The sequence below is a fragment of the Eucalyptus grandis genome, chromosome 2, assembly GCF_016545825.1.
Source record: "Eucalyptus grandis isolate ANBG69807.140 chromosome 2, ASM1654582v1, whole genome shotgun sequence".
Classification (NCBI taxonomy): Eukaryota; Viridiplantae; Streptophyta; class Magnoliopsida; order Myrtales; family Myrtaceae; genus Eucalyptus; species Eucalyptus grandis.
This window is the reverse complement of record NC_052613.1, coordinates 38030899-38051664: the sequence shown is the minus strand read 5'-3', so window position 1 is coordinate 38051664 and position 20766 is coordinate 38030899. Positions and strand designations below refer to the sequence as shown.

The window sequence follows — 20766 nt, the reverse complement described above, 5'->3', positions numbered from 1 at the left end:
AAAGTCCGGGCAACAGCGAATCACGAACCCCTAAGTTTGCTGCAATTACCATCGTTTTCATTTGCTTATTGCGCACTAGCGAGGCCATTCAAAGCGTCACCAGCGTTTCCATCATTATTATCACTCTAATCATCGTCGAGACAAACTACAAGTGACCCTAATTATTTCTCGAAGGCGCCTCTGAAGCACGAAAAAGTATCGGACAAGACAGCTCGGAGAGAGTTCCCATCCATGGCAGGAGAACAATCGATATTGCCTTACCTAATCTCCGTATTATTGATGACTCGAGAGCCTCCAACCAACTTTGATTTGTCTCTTTTACTCTTGAACTGGAAAGCAATGGGTATTGGAGGATCATTATTGCCCCTTGAATTTAGCCCACGTCTTCCGTAAATAATTTCAAAAGACGCATCGGGTGTGCTCTTTCTTACATGAAAATGCATATCAACTTGGCCTAAAAGTTCGAAAGGCCTCTTCATCTTCATTCACGTTGCCTTTTGTTTTTGTTTCCTTCATTTGGATAGAGTTTCAGTCTTGGAGAATTGAGAGGACCAGCTTCTCAAATTTGCAGTGTCCTGAAAGTTACAATTTCCCAAGTGAGGACAAGGGAACCCAAAACATCTTGGACCACCAAGGAGGAGGGGCTACATTGGTCCATACGTACATAGATTGGTGCACAAAGTGGAGGTTTCGAACAGAGACATTGGATGGTGGCACCCAATTAAGGAAATCTACTTTCAGATTGTGCATCGACCATGTGAAAGGAACAATGAAAGGAACGACATCATGCATGCATGAGGTGGGGGCCCTAGGGTTTCTGGCTCGTACTTGGAACCACTTAAAGATGTACAGACCATATATGATGTTTCCGGAAAAATGCGGCATCTTATTGTCTTGTTCATATTAGCCTAGTCACGTTCTCAACATGAAATGGGATGTCGGCATACTATTAATATTTCTTGAGAGGTTTAATCGATATATTTTGAGAGGTTTAATCGATATCTATGCGTTTCATTCGATAATCTCATAAACCAAGTCGAATTTCGAAACCAAAGTTCTGAATTTAATGTACACCATGCTCATTAGACATTATTGGCCAAGGCTGTGGATGGCTGTCTCGGTCATTTTGTGGCCGAGCCCTACATGTCTTTCTTTTAGGGTTGTACTTATACCTCTCTAGGGTCTACAAAAAGGGCTCTTGTTGGGGGGCTCATTGCGATCTCATGTAAGCTGCTTGGCTCCTGATTGTTCAAGGCCTTGATGCACCACAAGTCTTCAAGGCATTTCCATTGTGGGATGTCAAGCCTCACCTCGTCTCTTGCTCCAATTTCCGTGACCACAAGCTTGCAGTCCTCGGACTTGCGAGCCATGTTCCGCACGAATTGGCACAGGGTCCGAACCAGCTGAGCTGAGGACTTACCCTCACAGTGCACTCCGTACATGAAGTAAAATCCAAATGGGTCGACAAAATCCGGTATCGCCGGGATCTTAAAGCATGGAAAGAATCGATCCATCAACTTACAACTCTTGGTGTATATCCAGCATGACAGGGGTGCTCTCCCTTGCACCCTAAGCTTGAACACCTCCGCACTGTTCCATACACTCACCATGGCCCAGTTCCTTGGACCTCGCCAATACTCCGAGCCAGTCGATGCGCCATCATATCTGATGTCTTCCCATGCTTCTCCTTTGTAGTAAGCCACCCATGTGCCCAGACTCAGCCTGTTCTCGAGTATATTGTCAATGTCTTTGGGGAAGAACTCGGCTGAGCTCATGAACTTCCGGTACAACAGCTCGGCTTCTTTGGTCCCGAGCTTCTTGATTTCGACATGCGAAGGCAAGTGAAGAGCCCTGTAGGGGCTAACAGGGTTCACGAGTATAGCAGGTGTCCGGAACTTGACATAGCCGAGGCTGTCAACGAAGAGCTTGACGGAGGCCTTGTTCTCCTTGTCGGTGGCCATGTATGCGAACTCGACGTGGTTGGAGGCGAACCATTGTTCCAGAGAGCGCACCAACCTCGAACCGATCCCTTGGCGACGATGGAGGGGGGAGACCCTCAGGCCTAGTATGTAGCCCACCCTGGCTAAACCTGACTTCCCATGAGGCCTCGCCATTGTCACCAACTTTATAGAGCCTTGGATGACACCAACCAATTCATTGTCCGACTCAGCCACCTAACATACCAGAATGCCCACTTTACTAATGTCAGCTCTTGGATAAGACATAAATAAAAAAAGAAAAACAGATCATCATTCATCATCGAATGGAGAAATGACGCGCTCATTATAAGGATTTGTTTTTACCAGCATGTAGAAAGATGGACTATTCCGGATCCTACAGATGGGGTCACCCAAGGTGTCAGTGAAGAGAAAGACGCGATCAGCTGGCCCTACAATCTCACACCCTCGCTCGAGCTCTTCCACGCGAGCGCGATCTTTTTCACCATCGTAGCTTCGTATCTTGAGTTCTTTGTACGGTCCTTGAACCATTATATTGATCAATGAAAGGGGGCTCTGCGATAGTACTGCTAGGTGTACTTGCGCTGGCTTATGCAAAGAGAGGGGGGAGGGAGGGAGATTAAATAATAAGATGAGAAAGAAACAAACTTCGGGAGAGACAAAATGCCAGTGACTGTGTATTGCACTTGGAGGGAAGGGGAGAGCTTTCGGCTATGATTTATACTGGAGAGGAAGGAGAGGGAGGGAGAGAGGGACGGAGGGACGGAGGGAGGGAGGGAGGATTGTGTTTTCTATCATCATCAAACCTAGCTAGCGAGGGGTTTTGATGACTTCACTTACCATGATGATAATATCTAAAAGCAACTTAAAAAAGTACATGATTTTCTACACAGAGGTTTACTTATGTTAAATATATATAAAAAGAAAAACTCCTAAAGAAATGTCATTACATCGACCCGATCCATTTTAAATGAAGCCAAACCTAAAAGAAATACTGAACTTAACCACAAACAATGATGATTATTTTGAAATGGATCTCATTTATGTGTACAATCAGGGGACCTCATTCATTTGATGTAAAACTTGGGACATCATAATCTCCTTCATTAAAACCACTAATGTTCGTCATCATTATTAAACCTATACCGCCTAATGATACTCCCTCCCTTGGATTCTTAATCCAATTCATTCTCGTCCCATCGGCATCCTAGAAGTCTGTCGGTAGCTACATGCAATTCGAGCTTTCTCACTTGGGTAATTACTTTCCGGTCTTATCGAATTGAGTCGTCACCTGCTTAGACATAGAAACCATCAGGAGTATGGTGAATCAATTTTTCCATTGTACGTCTAATGATCATTATTGTCCATTGGCATCTAATAACAATAATCCTAGACAACAAAAAGGTGATTGATAATGAGGGAACGTGTGCTTTTGTCTTCTAGCATCCGGCCATCATTAGCTTAATTAAGCCCGTCCACGTTGGGATCACCTCAGCCTCACGACACCGGGCACGCTGGGGCGTGCGCGTTGGTGGCTAACCCATGATTCCCTTCCCCATAACCATTGAAAACTCAATAAATCCAAGGCGGAAAAGTGGAAATCCATCGATTATATTTCTCATATCCAGTTTTGTCCTACACGGTAGATGGGATACGTACCCATCCATGGACGGACTCCATATGTTTTAGCCCCCATAAAATATCTCCTCCGGATATACGGCGCTCGACTAGATTACGGCTTTCTAACCAGATATTCAGACTCAAATTCTTTTTGGTCGGTTAAAAAGGAAAGTTCGGTCGGTAGATATTCATATCAATTCACGGGGCGACATTTAGCTTGTGGTTCCGAAGGATCGGATTCTCTTCCACCAGAACGAAGGGCCTTAGATTATATTATGTCGCTGGGGGCAGAGCTACGTGTATCTCAGCAGAAGCTGCCAATGATTAAGTGCTAAGTTAATCGATCGACTTTAAGAGGCTTAGGCCAATTGCTGGTCCAAGGCTCTCTTTTGCAATTTTAAAATCGGCCCTTGCTTTAAAATAAAAGGGGCGAGCCCCTTTCGCTTTCAGGGTACACTGAGCGTCTTTTATTGGGTGGCCCATTAGTGTATCTTGATTTGCCTGCTGCTGCAGCTTTGCCTTTGGGGGGATGGTCCCGCTCGACACTTAGATTATGAAAGCGAAAGTCATTAATCCCATTATTTCGATGCCCTCCTAGCTTTCCATTTGAGAAAGAACAATATACCATTGAATCTAACCCATTTTTTTTTCGACAAAACGTGCTTTCGTGCAACGGTGGAATCGACTGAGCACCCACGTATTTGTTCATTGATCCAGAGAGGCATCATTAGGAAAGGGTGGAACTAGATTTGTTGCGGCATTCTTTAAGCATTATGGGAGCATTTTAAATGGGAAACCACCTTTTCACCTAAGTTCAACTACCCTCCCTTGGTCTTTCTATTTAATAGAGATAGAACTGTTGCATAACCCTTAAAATAAATCAAGGTAGCCCGAATGCTAACAACAAAAATTACATTGGAATCTTGCCCTTTGGTTTCAAAGCATCAGTTTCGAGGCTACACAAGGAGAGGGCATGAGAAGATGTTCATTTAATTTATAGTAATCGGTCTCAAGGTAGATAAGTTTTATATCTTAAACTTGTAACCTACCTCATTTGGGCTCGGTTCCCAATCATTGGAACCGGAAACTCACCATATTGATCCTAAAACCAGTTTGCAATTTCAAGGGTTAATTCAGGAACTAATTGAGGCTTTTCTTTCCTTTTGTTTCATTTTATTTTATTATATATAAAATACACGTGTTAAACAAGAATACAATCCATTCTACTTGAGAGTAACTTATTCAATTCCAACAAATACATTATATTTGAAAAAAAATGGTAAAATAACTTACTTAGGGTTAGAGGTAAATAGGTTCAAAACTTGTTCAGTTCTGGTTTCTATCATAAAACTTAGGAACCGGCCTTGTGGATTTTAGGTTCTAGATTGCTCGGTAAAATTGCTAGCTCAAAGTACAGAACCAGAAATTGAATCAATCAAGATCACCGGCCCATGATTTCACTTTCACGAAGAATATTAGAAAAAGGCACACCTATTCTCTCAGCACCTCACAAATACTCCATGTAACTTCGAGGGATTATAGCTTCGAAATATCTACAAATTCATGTGATACACATGCTGTCGAGATAACGATCTCATCGCCAACCCTCGGGCATAGATGGCGGCCTTCGTCCCAAAGAGAGATACGGCACCACGCGCTGCGTCTGCAGCTGGGCTTGCGATGTGGACTCCCCGCAAAAGGACAAATTCCCACACATCCCACCCAATCTCTCCCCCATCGCTCATTATCACCCATCATGTCTAGACAAAGATCTCACTCAACCTAATTCGTATACTAAAGTCGATCCAAAACCATAAGGATATAGCGAGACCTACTTCTATAATGATCTAGATTCGATTCAGCATGTGTACTAACTCGGTTCTCGACCCCGCCCACCTCTATCCCCTCGCAAATAAAGAGGTTATCAAACGTCCTTCTTTGCTCGGTTTCCGTTTTAAGGCAAAATAGGCAATTGAATTTCCGACTCAATCAATCTTCCGTGAATATATGCAGAAGATGGGATTCGAATAGGTAATTTAAATATAAAAAAAATATATGCCACGTCCAAACTAAAGGATTCGTCGCCGTGCGATATTTTTCAATTCCCACCTTCCCCTTCTCTTTGTGGCCAATCTTTAACCTACTTAGTTCCAACAACCCCACACCAGCACTTTCTTCACTAATCATAAGGCCTCCCATTCTTACCGGAAAAAGACACGTAAAAGACAGAAGCCCATTATGTGATGCGCAGCCCCTTACCCAATCGCCAAGTGTACCAGCATGGAAGGGAGAAATTCCCTTCTGGTCCCGGGACGAACGAATCGGGACCCGGACGGCCTCCCACTATCTCCAAAAGGGCGAGAGTGACATCCTCTTCTCTTTGTCACTCAATTCATGAAAAGGAAAAGAGGCGATACACAGACGTTCGTGTTCTCCTAGTGCTCCGGGCAGCGCTCATTCTGTCGTCCGCGTTTTTTCCTTGCATGCATCATGCTGTCTGCACTGTGCTGCATGCTTTTCTCTAGACGATTTTGATTTATGCTAATGCTTCCACGTGGAAAAATTCCTGCACAGTATTCTATTGCCTTATGCGTGTGTATGGCAGAACCAATCGGCGAACAGAAAATTGAACTTTTGAGGGCGAAGGAATGAAATAGCATGTTTTGTCTGAAGTTTCCTCGTGTGAGCGACACGATACACCAATTGTGTAGACACGATACACCAATTGTGTAGAGCAAAGGTGATGAAGCGCCACTAGTAGTGAGGTCTATCCTGTCCCTCGCACCAAATCTAGTTGGCATCTCATCATCCCCTCTTCTTCTTTTGTAATTGAATGGATAGATCTTTTGGCTCGACTGAACAAGTACATGCGAACGAAAGTGGACGATAAATTCTCATCCATATGTGTCGTTAGCTGTACCCACATCTTCTCGAAAGCTAGGCCCGGCATGTATGGGGGCTTCGGGAGTTTGGAGGACCGTGATTGGTTGAACCAGGCTTTCTGGCGGATCCTATCTTTTTCCGAATCAAGACAGATCTCAAATCTCAACACCAAGTTCAGTTGCCACAAGCGTGCATTCACAGTTCTTTGTCAACAATCATCCTTATCCTCACATGCCCAACATCATCAACTTTGGCCACACAATGCCACCTCGCATTGCTGGGAACATCTCCTTAACATTACGGTACCACCGAATCTCAACAGGCGGCGGATATAAAAGAGATTCATGGCAATAACAAGTGGAAATGGCTTGGGTTCGTTTTCATTCGACAAATCCTTTGCGTAGATACATGGGAATTCCATATTCATATGTCTATGAAGGACGTGGCCTGATCTGGTGCGCCGAATGGTTCACACTACCCTGCTTCAACCTTACCAAAGTAAACAACACACCATAGTTCAAATCCAAGGTTATCGAATGAAAAAGTTCTTGAGTGGAAAGAAGCCGATAACCCACCAAGATACCTGCAATCTGTGCAAGGAATATCTTGGGAAAAGCATCAGCACCCACAACTTCAAAGAGTGTTAAAAAAAAGGGAAGAAGCAAAATCTTCAATCGAGCATTATATTTCTATTGTCCCAACATGTTTCGACGGCAATGAAAAGACACAATCAAATGAACAAATTCAAATGAAGGACGTGAACATTCCAAAAGGGGGGAAAATCATGTCACTGAAGCATCTGTCCTATGAGCTTCAATTCCAAGAGGTATCATTCCCTAATCCAATTGCCATCTTATACACTCAATCAGCTGTAAGATTAAGAATTCACATAAACAGATACTGCAGAAACTTCAGATTAATGGAAGTTACGCTTATATATGAGAGTATATGTACATGCCAAAATAATCGGATGTGACTACCACTGACTCTTAAATTTGTGTGATCAAGATCTAGACCTGGATGTCCACTTTCACTACTCGTGCATTAGTAAATCTTAGCCCAATAGGTAGCGAGGGTTCTTAGAGTTGCTTCAGAGGGTTACTGCCTTGTTCGAATAGAAATTGTAGCGATCCAACCTCAGTGATCTTAACAATTGTAGCTTGATGTGACTTTGGTAATCCACACAACCAATTAGCCTGTACACCACTACTAACTACATCCAAATTGTAAAAAGAAACTTTTAATCTAGCATAACAGGGGCCAGGGAGAGAGCAGCCACAAATCCTAAAGTGACAGCTTAGAGAGTGAGTTAACCATAAAAAACCAACTGAAAAATTTTAAAATCTTTCTCAAACAACTTTTGCGAATATTAACAGTTAGTGCCTACTTATCGTTAAGGTCCTCTTCATTATAGCATTTTTACTCCCATTGAGTCAGTCTACATAAGGTTGACATCAACAGATGAATTTTGAAGGTTGTGAACACAGTGAGCACTTGTATATATTTTTCTAGTACATTCCTTTCTGAAGTTAGCATGCACCCCTTTTATATGGCCCCAAAGTTAGCACACACCCCCTTCATATGGCCCCAAAATGTAGCAAGAAACTCACTACTATCTAAACATTTTCCACAGAAACAGCTGAAAGCCTGTAACATGATGGTAAATCAATAAGCGACTACTTTTGCATCAATAAGTATTACCTTCTTGGTATGTGATGGGGCTCCTACCCTCTGGGAAGAGAAATTGCCAAAGCTAGGAGAACCAAGCGGTGTAATAGCTTGCTTACTCTTGATCCACCGCAAGGTGTTCTTAAACTGGCTTAATAAGTATACACAATCTATCATTTATATTTTTCAAAGATTGTAAACTGCATATACAGATCAGTGATGATGTCAATGGACAAACCATTCATCAAGTGGGTGTAACATAGACAGTCTTGAGTTCCCCCTAGTCTATTGTCATTAAGTTTCTTCTGTCCTTTCCTCATGGCTCTTCAGAGGTTCCATTTGATAAGTCCTCACCTGCAACACCGGTCGACCCATTTGATAACCGATTTGTGCTGGTGGAATTTGAATAAGGGGAGTATGTGGAAGCAGGGCTGCCTCGTGAATACCGGTTTTGTGCTGTCGTGCTACTTCTTGCAGCCTTTAAGCGAGCCTTTCTGCCCTGAAAGGCGGAAAGAAGCTAGATAGTAAACAATTATGAACCTGGTCATAAATGCCATAAAGCTATTCAACCTAAGATGCTCGACTATAAACTCACCCGAGCATTGAAACAAACAAAGCAATTCAAAGTAAGAGCCAATTTCAGTGCATTCAGTTTACACCTAAAGCATATTGAGGAACAGAGTGTCACCTTCCCCATGCACTTCTCCAAATGAGGAGCAAACCTTCCAGCCATGATTGATCGTCCACAATTCATGCAGTCAAATATTTCATTGGCTACTGCGGGATGAGTCTGCCCAAAAATGTCAACCACATACTTGCTGTTTGTTTCACCACTATTACTAGGATCAGCAGCCCTTACACGAGCTTGGGTGGAACGCCTCAATTCTTCCTCTTCATCTTCTAAGTTTCTATCAAGCCCCAACTTTGCTATTCGATGACACTCGGAGGCAATATCAACAATAATAGAATCGAGGAGATCTCCAAAAAAATGAGATGAAAGCTGGTGCGAAAGAGGAAAGAGCAGAAAAATGCGATGAGAGAGCAAACAATTAATAATCTAGCTAATAAAATAGTTTCTACAGGAGTCAACACCATCACATAATTGACTAATTCCTGAAAATTGGGTGCTTCCTCAAGATTCATTTTAAAAAAACTATTTCTAGGCAATCTTGCTGAAGCTTGAAGAATGAGAGGATTTAGCCATTCCATAGAGAACATGATAGAGACAAAGCTACTATAGAAATCAAGCAACAGGGGAAGCAGAACAGTTAATTTGAGTACAGATACAGAAAGGCAATATTCCATCCACAGTGAGAAATTGTTGCAGGAACTGAAACCACTCAGAATAATCCGAACACTCGAGTTGTCGGCAGTGAAATGGAAAGAAGAAACAAAACCACATCAAGAGTTACTTCTAACGAGCACCCTAAACGGAAATCCACCGCAAAGCATCAACGCAATCTAAACAATACGACCCTTCATTTCAAAAGATTAACTTCTTTGCAAACTTCCAGCTTTAGCGAGAATCAAAAGGTACTAAATAGTACAAGCAAACGACAAAGGCGGTTTTCTGCCTCAGGAACAGACAAATCCAAACAAACTTCATGTATTTCAACCACACCCTTCGCCCCTTCATCGCGCACCACATGATTCTTTAGTGCAGATAATTGTATGCATCACATTTGCCCGTCAAAAAGCAAAAGACAATTACCTGGGCGTCAGGCGATGTATTATCCTCACGCGATGCCGACATGATGCCTGCTAACTGAGAAAAGAGAGAACCGAAGCTCAGCTCATGCCAATTAAAAACCTCACGTCCGCAATCGCTTATAAAGCAACTCGAAAAAAGCGGACGGAAGGTAGGGATTCTAGCCCCGACCTGGACAGTGTAAGAATAGAATCTACTTCTTCCTCTTTAGCAATTGAATAGCGTAATCAAGAACACCATGCCGATATTACCAAATGCTGGCAACACAGATAGGAATCCGTACAGGAGCCTGAGCCTGAGCTACATCTCGAGATCAATCGCGGAGATCGTATCACTACAGAAGTTTACGCGTTAACGCTATGATCCAGCGAGAAGATTTCGCCATGGTCGCCTTACCTAAATCGCTCGTCGAAGAGGCGGCCGCGGATCTGTCAGCGATCTGGATCGCGGGTGCGGCGTTCTCCAGCGATCCTGCTGCTGAAAGCAAAACGAGGAAAGGCCGCTTCAAAACCCTAGCTGAAGGAAGAGGAAGACTTTTTGCTTTGACTGGAAATCCAGGCCATTACTCACAACCCTTCGGCAATTCACAAAGACTAATTGAAAAAACACTTAATTAAAATGCTACACGTAATATGGTCAAGAGTTTTTTTTTTTTGGACGACCCGGGAACCGCCGTATACTCGGTAACTAATGATGTAAACCCGAGGCGGCATCGCAAGGACTCGCAGGGACTCACCTCCCACAACGTCACATGTAAGGCGTGCAATGCGCACACCAGGTCTCAAACCTCCTCTCTTCCGCATTTAGAGGTGAAAAGGCCCAGGCCAGCACGCCCACAAGCGGGTGGGTGTAATATGGTTAAGAGTTAATACTCTGAAAAATAAAAAAACTAATATACTTATAATAAATTTACTTCAAACTGATATTTTGATTACAAAAAATCTCAGTTGATATATTCATGACAAATTTATCCCAAATGATAATAAAAAATTTCAAATTAAGACATTTGTGATAAATTTATGTTAACCGCCAAAAAATTCTAAACTAGTACATTTACGAAATAAAAATGGTACAACCATGACAAATAGAGTAAAATTATAAATCGATACGTTATGGTGCGTTTGATAACATTTCTTTTAAAATTATTTCGGAAACGAAAATAGAAAAAAATGTTTCATTAGAACAATTTTTGAACAAAAAACGCGTTTGGTTAACTTGTTCCGGAATAAAAATGAACGAAACATATTTGGTAAATTTGTATAATTTTTTATTTTTTTTTAATTTTTTAATATTTTTATTTTATTTTTTCTATTGTCTTATTTATTTTTCCTTTTTCTTTTTTCTTCTTTTGGTCGGTCGCCAACCTCGGCCATGGCCGGCGACCGGCCGATGAGGGCCGGCGAGGCTCAACCTCGCCTTGGCTAGGTGGGCTCTAGCTCGCCCAGATCCGGCGAGGCTAAGCTCGCCCAGCTCGGCGCGAGGTCGGCCTCGCCACGGGGCCAACGATGCTCCGGCGAGGTCGTCGGCCCTCGACGGCGTCACCGGCCTCGGCCGAGGCCGGCGATCGGCCAAAGAAAAAGAAAGAAAAAGAAGAAGAAAAAGAGAGAAGAAGAAAGTGTTCCTAAATTTTGTTCTAGAAATAAGAAACAATTTTTTTTTTTTTTCTTGTTTTCTCGTCAGAATATGTTTAAAGAACAAAAATAATTTTAAGAAAAACGCAAACAAACGCGTTTACATTTAAACTTTTTGTTCATAAGAACAAAAAAAACAAAAAAATTGTTTAAAAACAGAAAAAAATAAATCAAAACAAACGCAACCTTAGTTAACTATCACATGTCATTCAACTTAATAATTCAAATGATAAAATTTAATTAAAATTAATATAGGGTAAATTTATCACAAATATACAAATTTGGAATAAATTTGTTAAATGTGTACCGGTTTAAGTTATTGGTGATCAAAAAATTAGTTTATAGTAAATTTATTATAGGTGTACTAGTTTGAGATTTTTCAAGGTATTAACCTTATAATTAAACAATGTAACATAGATGATGTAAATTTTTCTTTAATAATGAGCCTGCAACCGTAATTAGCCGGCTATTTGAAGGGGAACTAGGACGGAAATTGAAATTCGACCATCGGCTCTTGCGTCGAAAGCATAATAAAGCCCATTCTATTACGATCAATCTTAAAGCGGGTTAAGAAAACTACTACTTTATTACCACATTGCCCTTAATTATACTTTATTTATATAGATGTTCTTGATATAGTAATACTTAGTGCGGTGTTATTTCCATCTTTAGATAATTACATTCACCATATTTTTACTAAAGAAATAAAAGTGTTCCCAGTCATATAATCGTAATTTAAAGTGTTGGGTCTCAATTTATTTGCTCTACTTCTTTTTTTTCTATTTATATTTAGGATCTAATTATCATAATTAAACAAGAAAATTTCAAATAAGGATCTCAAATGCCCTCATTTAAAAAAAAATAATAGTTTGAATTGAATTTCATTTTAAATAAGAGTCTGAATTGGTTATATTGGTCTCAAAGAACAGTTTACCTCGTCGGCTTGCTTGTTGGCCAAAAAATTTGCCGATAAGGGGTATTTTTATCTGAACACAATTTAAATTCAAATTTAATTATATTAGAACTTAAAAAAGAAAAGAAAGTGAACACACAGGTGAGTCGGTGATCCCCATTGACCAGAGATGAGAGCCTACTGGCCCTCGCCAGGGACGAGAGAGGGTCGCACGAGAGAGGGCGGCAACCCTCTCCAAGATCTGAGCAAGGCTCGTCGGGCCTAGCGTCGGCCTAGCGGTCCTCGCCAAGGACCCCCAGACCAAGGTGGTAAGGTTTAGGGGCTTTGGGCAAGGTTGACAACCCTCACCTAGATCGGGAGAGGGTTGCCGCCCTGAATGGAATGTCTATTGGTATCATTTATATAAGAGGGAATTATAAGTTATTTTTTTATTCCTTTTTGTGTAGATAAACACTTTTCTAAAGGAAGCTAACCTAACCACTAGGATTCGCCCCAGTGGTCACCCTTCCAACATGGAAGGGGGAGGTGAGGGGTTCAAATCCCCACATTCTCAAGGGAGGATGGGGTGGGGACACGTAAGTTTCAAGAGTGGGTTTCGACTCCCACGCCTTGCAAGAGGCAGGGCAAAAGTCTGAGAGTGAGTGTAGAGTAGGAATAGAGTAGAACTAAAAAGAAAAGAAAAGGAAGCTAACCTAATTGCGTTGCTCCAAAGTGCAATAGCGTGAACCCCCAATCACAATCTGAGAGTGAGTATAGAGTAGGAATAGAGTAGAACTAAAAAAAAAAAAAGGAAGCTAACCTAATTGCGTTGCTCCAAAGTGCAATAGCGTGAACCCCCAATCACAATTGCCACTTAAAATTGGTGGTAAGCATCAGTCCCAGTCCATCCCGAAAACTAGATCGGCCAATTTTGGGTAATTTTCGCATGAATTGTTTTAGCTCTTGTATATGGGAAGAAACCATACAAACAGGGTTGAATCGGCCCAAAGTACATACGGGGAGATTTATCCAAAAAGTTTTAAACTAATTATATGACAGTCAAATTCAATCATAAAATTTTCAATTGTGCTAATTTAATCCTTAATCTTTTAATGATTTGCCAAACTAGTTCTAAACTTTTTAATGAATTGCTAATTTAGTCATTTTGGTTAATTTTGACCAAACATCGATAACATGGTTGTACATCAACATCGACTACCCTACATGATGTTGTTGGCGCTGACATGGACAATTTTTTTATTTATATTCTATATTTCTTTTCTATTCTTTATTTTTTTTCATCTTTTGACAACCGGCAAGGCCACCGGCAATTGGTAGAGAGCCGACAACCTCCACTAGCCCCTAGCGAGGGTTGTGACACCCTGGCTTCCCCAAATTTGACGAGGGCGTCGTGAGCCCTCGCCAGATCTAGCAAGGGCTACAACCTTTACCCGCAGTTGGCAAGGGCTTCATGGCCTTCATCTAAGGCTTGGTGGGGGTTGTCGACCCTTGCCTAGGGGTCAATGATCCCACCAACCTTGCTCAATGTCTTGCGAAGGTTGCTAGCCCTTTGTAAAAAAAAAAAAAAAAAGGAAAAAAAGAAAAAGAAAATATAAAATATAAAAAATAAATTCAAAAATTTTGAAAATTTTAAAATTTGTTTATGTCAACTTTGGCTAAGCCACGTAGAAAGGCTAGCACTAAGCAGGCCGCAATGTCAACAATGTTCAACCAAAATTAGCCAAAAAGATTAAATTAGTAATTCGTTAAAAGTTTTAGGACTAGTTGAGCAAATCATTAAAAATGTTTAGGATTAAATTGACACAATTCAAAGATTTAGAATTGAATTGGCAAGTTGTGAAAATGTTTAGGATTGAATTGGCTATCGTATACTAAATTTAGGATTGTCGGTTTCTAGTTTCACAAATTGGGAACCAACCCTATCCGATGCAATTTTTTGTTCCAAGGTGGAACCAACCCAATCTTGCAACGATTAGTCCTACTTAAAATGGTCTAATCAGTTACCAAGGTTGACATCCTTCGAGCTTGTTTGCTTTGGCTTTCCCAAGAGGCTTTGAGCCTCCAAAGCCCAGGAAAATAGTGTTTGGCAAGCATTTTTGAAAGTCCATTGCACAAATATCAACATTGAGAATGTTGAAAGATCAAAGTTGGTTTGTACCAGTTTGACTATTTGGCATTTTGGAAATGCAAGTTCACTTTTACTATTCATTCATTGACTTTTTCTTTTTTCTTTGGTTGTGACCATTCATCTTCCGGAGGTCGGATCTGGCGAAGGCCGACCTCAAGCGAGTCTGTTGGAGGCCGGCCAACCATCGGCGGCTTGGATTTGTGCGACCTTAGGTGCTGCCACCTAGGTTCGTGCGACCCTAGTGGGGTTGCTTGAGGCTGCGCGCGACCTAGGCCACCTTGCTTGGGTTCGTGCAAACCAAGCGGTCACCTAGGTCTCGCGTGACCTTAGGCGATGGTTGCCTAGGTCTCACCAACCCAGGCAAGGTGGCCCGGGTCTCATGCGACCTTAGGCAACACCGCCTAGGTTTGCACAACCCAGGCGGTGCTGCTTGGGTCTCATGCTACCTCAAGCCTCCTTGCTTGGGTTCACAACCTCAAGTGGCACCGCCTGGGTTCATGCAACCCAAGCGGCGGCCTAAGGTGGCATGACCTCTAGTAGCCTCGTCCGCAACCAGATCTGGCCGCCGGCAGTTGGGCCGGCCATTGAACGGAATATAGTGGTGCTTTGTTGGATTTGATTTGATTTTTTCAAAAATTAATAAAAGCCCTTTGTAAATGTAGGATTTATCAAATGGTATTTATACAAAAGTCACTTTTCAATGCACTTTAAAGTTTTAATTTGCCAAACACTAAAACATTTTGAAAAATCATTTTACCCCAAAGGTATTTGCCCTTACTCAAACCCATTTCCCTAAAGCCGAACCAAACATGACTTCCTCAACTAGTCAAATTAATATCCGGGAGATATCAATAGTAATTTAGGTAAAACAAGGCTTAGATGCACCAAAATCACTGCAATGTCTTTGCTTGTAGCTGTTTAATGTTAGTAGACATAAATTCATCTCTTACGTGCAAAGATGTCATAAAATGATGAGCGGACTTGAAGAGAAAAGATGGACATAAAATGACTAGAGAAGTTGAAGTCAGCTACTTCACAGGATTAGAGGTTGCTTCCTTGAAATTTGATTATATAAATACAAATATTACTTGAATTTCGGGTTCTCATATTCTTCGATGGGACTCATTGGGAACTTGGTTTAAAAACACGGCTCATGTTTGGAACGGATTTTGATTGTATTATGGGTCAATCGAAGTCAATATAAGAATAAAGTCAGCCGTCTCATGTGGACTTAATTAAAGAACACGACCTACATTTCACATAAATCACCTCAACTGTTAATCATAAGGATTGTACGGCCTAGATCATAGATGGTTGAAATTAGCTTTCGAATTGAAACTTCTCTTCAACGCTAAGTTTTCTTTTCTTGTTTCTTTTCTTCTTTTTTTTCTTTTTGAAATACTCCATTCATGACGCTGTTTTCATGCACATCGCCATCGATATATTCTCGCCACACATGTTTCGCATCGGGTTAATCCCTGGCATAGATTTTTTTGGCATAACATGAATAGACGTGTCGATTAAAGGACCAGAAGATATTTGTTTGAAAAAGAACTTTCGTCATCCTCCCCTCCGGTCTGAACATTTCCTGTTCTGTTCTTTTCTCCGTCATTACAAGCTAAATCTCAAAATAGCAAGGCTCTAGTGTGAAAGGCTGTCCCCTTTTTTCCAACCCTGCCATGTTCCTTTCTTCGAGAGGAAGGAAACCGCGTTAAGCTTAAAGACCTCAATGCTTGACGTTCCCGATAAAGTCATCCCTCAAGTGTAAACAGCACGATGCGACTGCGATCCTATGATCTCTCACGGCTACGAATCCATGACGAATGCGATGCAATGTCGATTCTCGTGCCTCCGAAATGGAAATGGGGACATTGGAGTGGGTAAATTCCTTCTGTACATTTTACAGTCGCGACATCGTGTTCGACAAAAACCCTGTGGAAGCAACCGACCCCCGAGCGTTCGGAATTCAAGAAGGGTGCAAATGAAAACGACAACAAAAATGCAAAAGTACCTCACAATCCGCCGAATCAAAATCCAATATTGCGATCCAGCGGAGAGGATGACTGGCCAGGGCCCAGGGGGCAAGAAATGTGTTAATACACTGATATTAAGGAGGACAAAAGACAAGGAAGGGAAGGCAACGAAAGATCCTTGTGTGTGTCAGTGTCCATCCCCTCAACAGGCCCACGCTTCAGTTGCAGGACTTTAAATCCCGATGTTACGTTCCATTCCATGGGTGCACGGGTGAGATGTGAAAAGAGACTCAGAGTTTTGTTGTGTTACATAGGAGTCAACATGCATTAAACCGACGGGAAGGAAAAGACACGACGAAGCAACGGGCAAGAGCGAGGGAGACCGACATGGCCACCTCCTCCCTCTCCTCCCGCCACGTTCCGGAGACCTCACCGGCCATGCCTCCCGACGCACGACCACCAGGGCCGCGAGACGCCCTTCGCTTCTCAGCCGACAGTCGATATGCTCTTCATGGAGAGCTCACGATGCTCATCCTCGTCCTCGTTTTCTCCCTTCTCCTCATATTCATGATTGTTCTTCCACGTCTCAAGAGCGCAAGGAATTCAGGAACGCAACACACTGACTCCACCATCCAGAGCTACGGCTCTCCCCTGTATTCTCAGAGTGATCAGTAGTGTAAAAGGATGGGTGCGGACCGACCGTGGCTTCCCTGCTGCAGAGGACATGCTACGTTCTGCAGAAGCAGCATGCTCTTTCTTTTGCTGGATATATGGTGCGACAGCTTCTCTTAGATGTTTTCTGTATGTGTGTCAGTTCACTTTACTTATTGAGCTCTAAAACTATCCTGCATTGGCTTGACAGAAAATGTAGGTAAAATTCACACGGCTTCTTGCTAGTCTAGATTATGTACTCTGTGGAAGCTTGTTTTGCATTCGTGAGGGAGAGAGTCCGACAACGGTTAAGCATAGCAATTCTTGCTACTGCCTGACGGTTTTCTGAAAATAAGAACTCCTATATCCTCTAGCAGTACTCTAGCTTTCAATTCATTTCCTGATGCCAAAGCATTCTTATCGGTGCGAACAAACGGCTTCCACTACCTTGATGTGCTGTAAAATATGCAAAGTTGGAAATTGCTCAAAGAACTGAAGCAGCTAAAAGGAAAATCTCTAAAGCATCTGGTATTGAATACTGTTTTCTGATAGAGTGTCGGGCAGTCTCATGCCTATTATCTTTTTTCACGTCCTCGATCACCATTTTTATTTTAAGACACTTTAGTTTCTCAAGTTAATGGGAAATCTAAACTTAGTCTAAATTTCTGAGGAAAACACATGCCGCTGTCATGACAGATCCACCAGTTGTTCGTACTCGGAGTTTACATTCTGAGAACCTACTTGAAAAATTTCAGTTCAGGCCTCAGGGCAACTAAGCAGTTAACAGATCAAACACTCTTTCATGGCCAAGAAAAAAAGAAGAGGAAAATAAATAAGAAAGCTTGTTCACTAGTTTGATTTAATAAATAATATGACTGACTCTAAGCAGCATTTAAACAAGTAGCAAAATTAATCATCCAACAATAATATTCCATGTCGCTTCATGAACTAATTTCATTCGGCCTTAGTATACTAGCATTGTTCAAAGAAGAATGAACACATCTCTGCAAATACCACAAAAGAAGTCAACAAGTCACCAAACACTGGAAGGATTATTCTCCCCCTACCCTTCAAGAGAGAGAGAAAAAGAATTAAATAAAAACCATCTAAATCATTTCTTACAATTCACCCGGTCAGCAGCTTCCCTAGTAAAAGTGAGGAAATAAGAATCGGTTCATAACAGAAGCCTTATATACAGCATGGAAGAATGTCATGTGAAACCTTTATCTCCAGAGACATTGAAATTCCCACAATATAATGCTGTACCAATCTGTTTGAGGGAATAATAAGAGAATAAATTCCTTCAAGTACACAATAGTAACGAAAACTATGACATGACATGAGAGTAAATTTTCTCGCTAGATAATACTCGAATGCTCCAAAATTTATAGTACTGTGTAAGATACTCACGTGAACTACTATGATGAATGTCACCTTGGCCGAGACGCATTCCCAATCCCTGACCTAAAAAGGAAGGGTCCCACTAGTTAAGGGAGCTGTGAGATTGTCATCAAGCTCAGAGCTCAGAGGATGTGATTCACCAGTGCAGATGGTAGACAGAGTATCAGAAAACCTGAAACAATCTCCCAACTTCCTTGGTTTTAACCAAATGCAAAAAAAATTAGGACATAAACCTGTAAACAGAGCAAATTGGACCAGTCAGACCACCACTCAAAACAGTTTTTAGTTTGCGGTCAATGCTGAATAATAAAAGCTTAAAAAGAAAGACTACCCGAGCTAGGCTAAAAACCCAGCAGAGACCATTGCAATGCTACCAGCTAAAAATTTATTAATGTTGTAAGGAATTTTATGATCGCTTAACCGCCTTTCAATATGAAAACATGTAAAACAGGTGTCTAAGCATAAGCTTGCCCATTTTTTCATTTCGGGTTTAGGATGAACGAGGCCAATTAACACTATGTCGCACCCTTAATATCTCCGGATATCATCTGAACCTCGAGCAAGGATAATATCATCTATTGAATGAAGGAGATACCTTCAACCAATTATCAATTTTGGCATTAACCACTCTAAAAGTATTTATCAAGTGGAAAGGGTACATCCCATGACATTGAACGAGTCCTCCATACGTCAACCCTTTCATTTTGCAGTACCTTATTGATCCTGCTGGCGTAACAAAAGAAAAAATGGGAGTTAAGATTACTACACCATCTCCAGCGCAGAGGTTGTATATTACTGCAATTGCACTTGGCGAAGTCGTCCAGTAATATGCACAAGCGAACCTAATTGTGGAAGCATAGAAGAGTGGCCCTCTAAGAAGTTCTCTGAAAGAGAGATGAAGATGATTTCAGTTTCAGAAGTTAAAGCAAAGTTTTTTTGTGGAAACAAATTAGAGAAGGAGACCAACAACGAAAATCTGACAGAGTAGATCACTGATCAAATAACTGATGTAGTTAATATAAACAATGCGATCCAATCAAACCTAGTTTACTTCTTTTGTCAATGCAATGCAGACACAAAGTAGCTCGAGTTATGAAGCTGTGATCCCCAAATCTTCTCATAGAATTCACTGTTGCCTAATGTTTGTGATGGATTTATGAGATGGGCCTGAGTTGGCCCGTCCGCCCAAGTTGGGCCCAAAAAGCCCGGCCCACGGGAATAGGGCCCGTGGATGGGGGAAGGTATAAAAGGGAGGAGAGAGAGAGAGAGACGCACCCTTTGGCACAATTAACGTACGCTTCTCTCCCGCGCGTTTTCTCTCCCGAAGAACAAAAGAGGCATACGGCTTCCAATTTCTTCCCTTCAAGGCTTCATCGATTGGATTCTCTTCCTCCATTGACAACGGTGTTTAATCTGTGGCTAACAAGGTACGCTCGACTCCGTGGTGTGCTTTACGATCGGTGATACGTGTTTTCCCTAGGGCTTCGTCTTCCGCATTGATTTAGGGATTCGATTTAGTGTCGTATCCGGTATTTCGGGGATCGATCATTCCTAACATTGGTATCGAGCCCTAGTTCACGTTTTCCGATCAATTTGATGTTTTTGATTGATTTTTCGTAAAAAAATTCTCAGCCGTACGGATCGGGCGTGAAATCCCGACACCCGAGCACCGTACGTCCTTTTTCTGAGTTTCCGTAAGTTGAAATCAAATTCTGAAGGCACTGGGTGAAAGGCGACGACGAGACGAGTCCGGCGATATGTCGTGCGTCGCCGGAAGACGCCGCACACGCCCACACGCGCGGCCACAAGCCGCTGCGCGTGGACGCCACGCGCTGGCGTTGGCTATGGCCAGGCGCGTGCGCCACACGCGCCGGTGATGAACCGCACGTGCGCACCGGCGACGGCGAAACGCACGCGCCGGTCCGCGGACCGACGCGTGCTGACGTCACGTGATGACGTCACCATGACGTCATCCAACGGTAGGTAACCGCTTGGATGACGTCACCGATGACGTCATCCCCGACGACGTTTTCGCCGAGCGGTCACCGCCGGCACCCGACCGGCGACCTGACCCGCGCGAGACCCGGCACGCGTGTGGCACGTGCCGGATGACGTCTTGGTGATGTCAGCCCGTGCACGTGAGCGGCACGTGCGGGCGGTTCACGCGAACCGGCCCGACCGGCCCTTCCGGTCCGACCGGCGCGACCGGTCCGACCCCGCGCCCGTTGACCC

General features: G+C 42.5%; 2 protein-coding genes across 3 annotated transcripts; both read right to left on the bottom strand.

Moving 5' to 3' along the window:
• Positions 1-990: 990 nt before the first annotated feature.
• LOC104432628 (probable N-acetyltransferase HLS1-like) lies at positions 991-2716 on the bottom strand. The gene is made up of 2 exons (XM_010045109.3): positions 2304-2716; positions 991-2174 (listed from the first exon to the last, which is right to left on the bottom strand). The coding sequence occupies exons 1-2, from the start codon at positions 2487-2489 to the stop codon at positions 1167-1169; spliced, it is 1194 nt and encodes a 397-aa protein (XP_010043411.1). The 5' UTR covers positions 2490-2716; the 3' UTR covers positions 991-1166.
• A 5435-nt stretch (positions 2717-8151) lies between these two features.
• Positions 8152-10439, bottom strand: LOC104432627 (SAGA-associated factor 11). Of its 2 annotated transcripts, XM_010045108.3 has the most exons (5): positions 10234-10439; positions 9841-9894; positions 8818-9129; positions 8576-8628; positions 8152-8483 (listed from the first exon to the last, which is right to left on the bottom strand). In XM_010045108.3, the coding sequence occupies exons 2-5, from the start codon at positions 9880-9882 to the stop codon at positions 8480-8482; spliced, it is 411 nt and encodes a 136-aa protein (XP_010043410.1). In that variant the 5' UTR covers positions 9883-9894; positions 10234-10439; the 3' UTR covers positions 8152-8479. The 2 variants fall into 2 exon arrangements, with proteins under 2 accessions (XP_010043410.1, XP_010043409.1); XM_010045107.3 differs by having other exon boundaries at positions 8152-8628; positions 10234-10434.
• Positions 10440-20766: the final 10327 nt, after the last annotated feature.

Coding starts and splice junctions, on each gene's coding strand:
- LOC104432628 (XM_010045109.3), bottom strand. CDS start 2,489: ATGGTTCAAGGACCGTACAAAGAACTCAAGATACGAAGCTACGATGGT. Junction 2,175..2,303: donor GTCCATCTTTCTACATGCTG/GTAAAAACAAAT, acceptor CTGGTATGTTAG/GTGGCTGAGTCGGACAATGA.
- LOC104432627 (XM_010045107.3), bottom strand. CDS start 9,882: ATGTCGGCATCGCGTGAGGATAATACATCGCCTGACGCCCAG. Junction 9,130..9,840: donor ATACATCGCCTGACGCCCAG/GTAATTGTCTTT, acceptor CTTTCGCACCAG/CTTTCATCTCATTTTTTTGG. Junction 8,629..8,817: donor TGGAGAAGTGCATGGGGAAG/GTGACACTCTGT, acceptor TCCGCCTTTCAG/GGCAGAAAGGCTCGCTTAAA.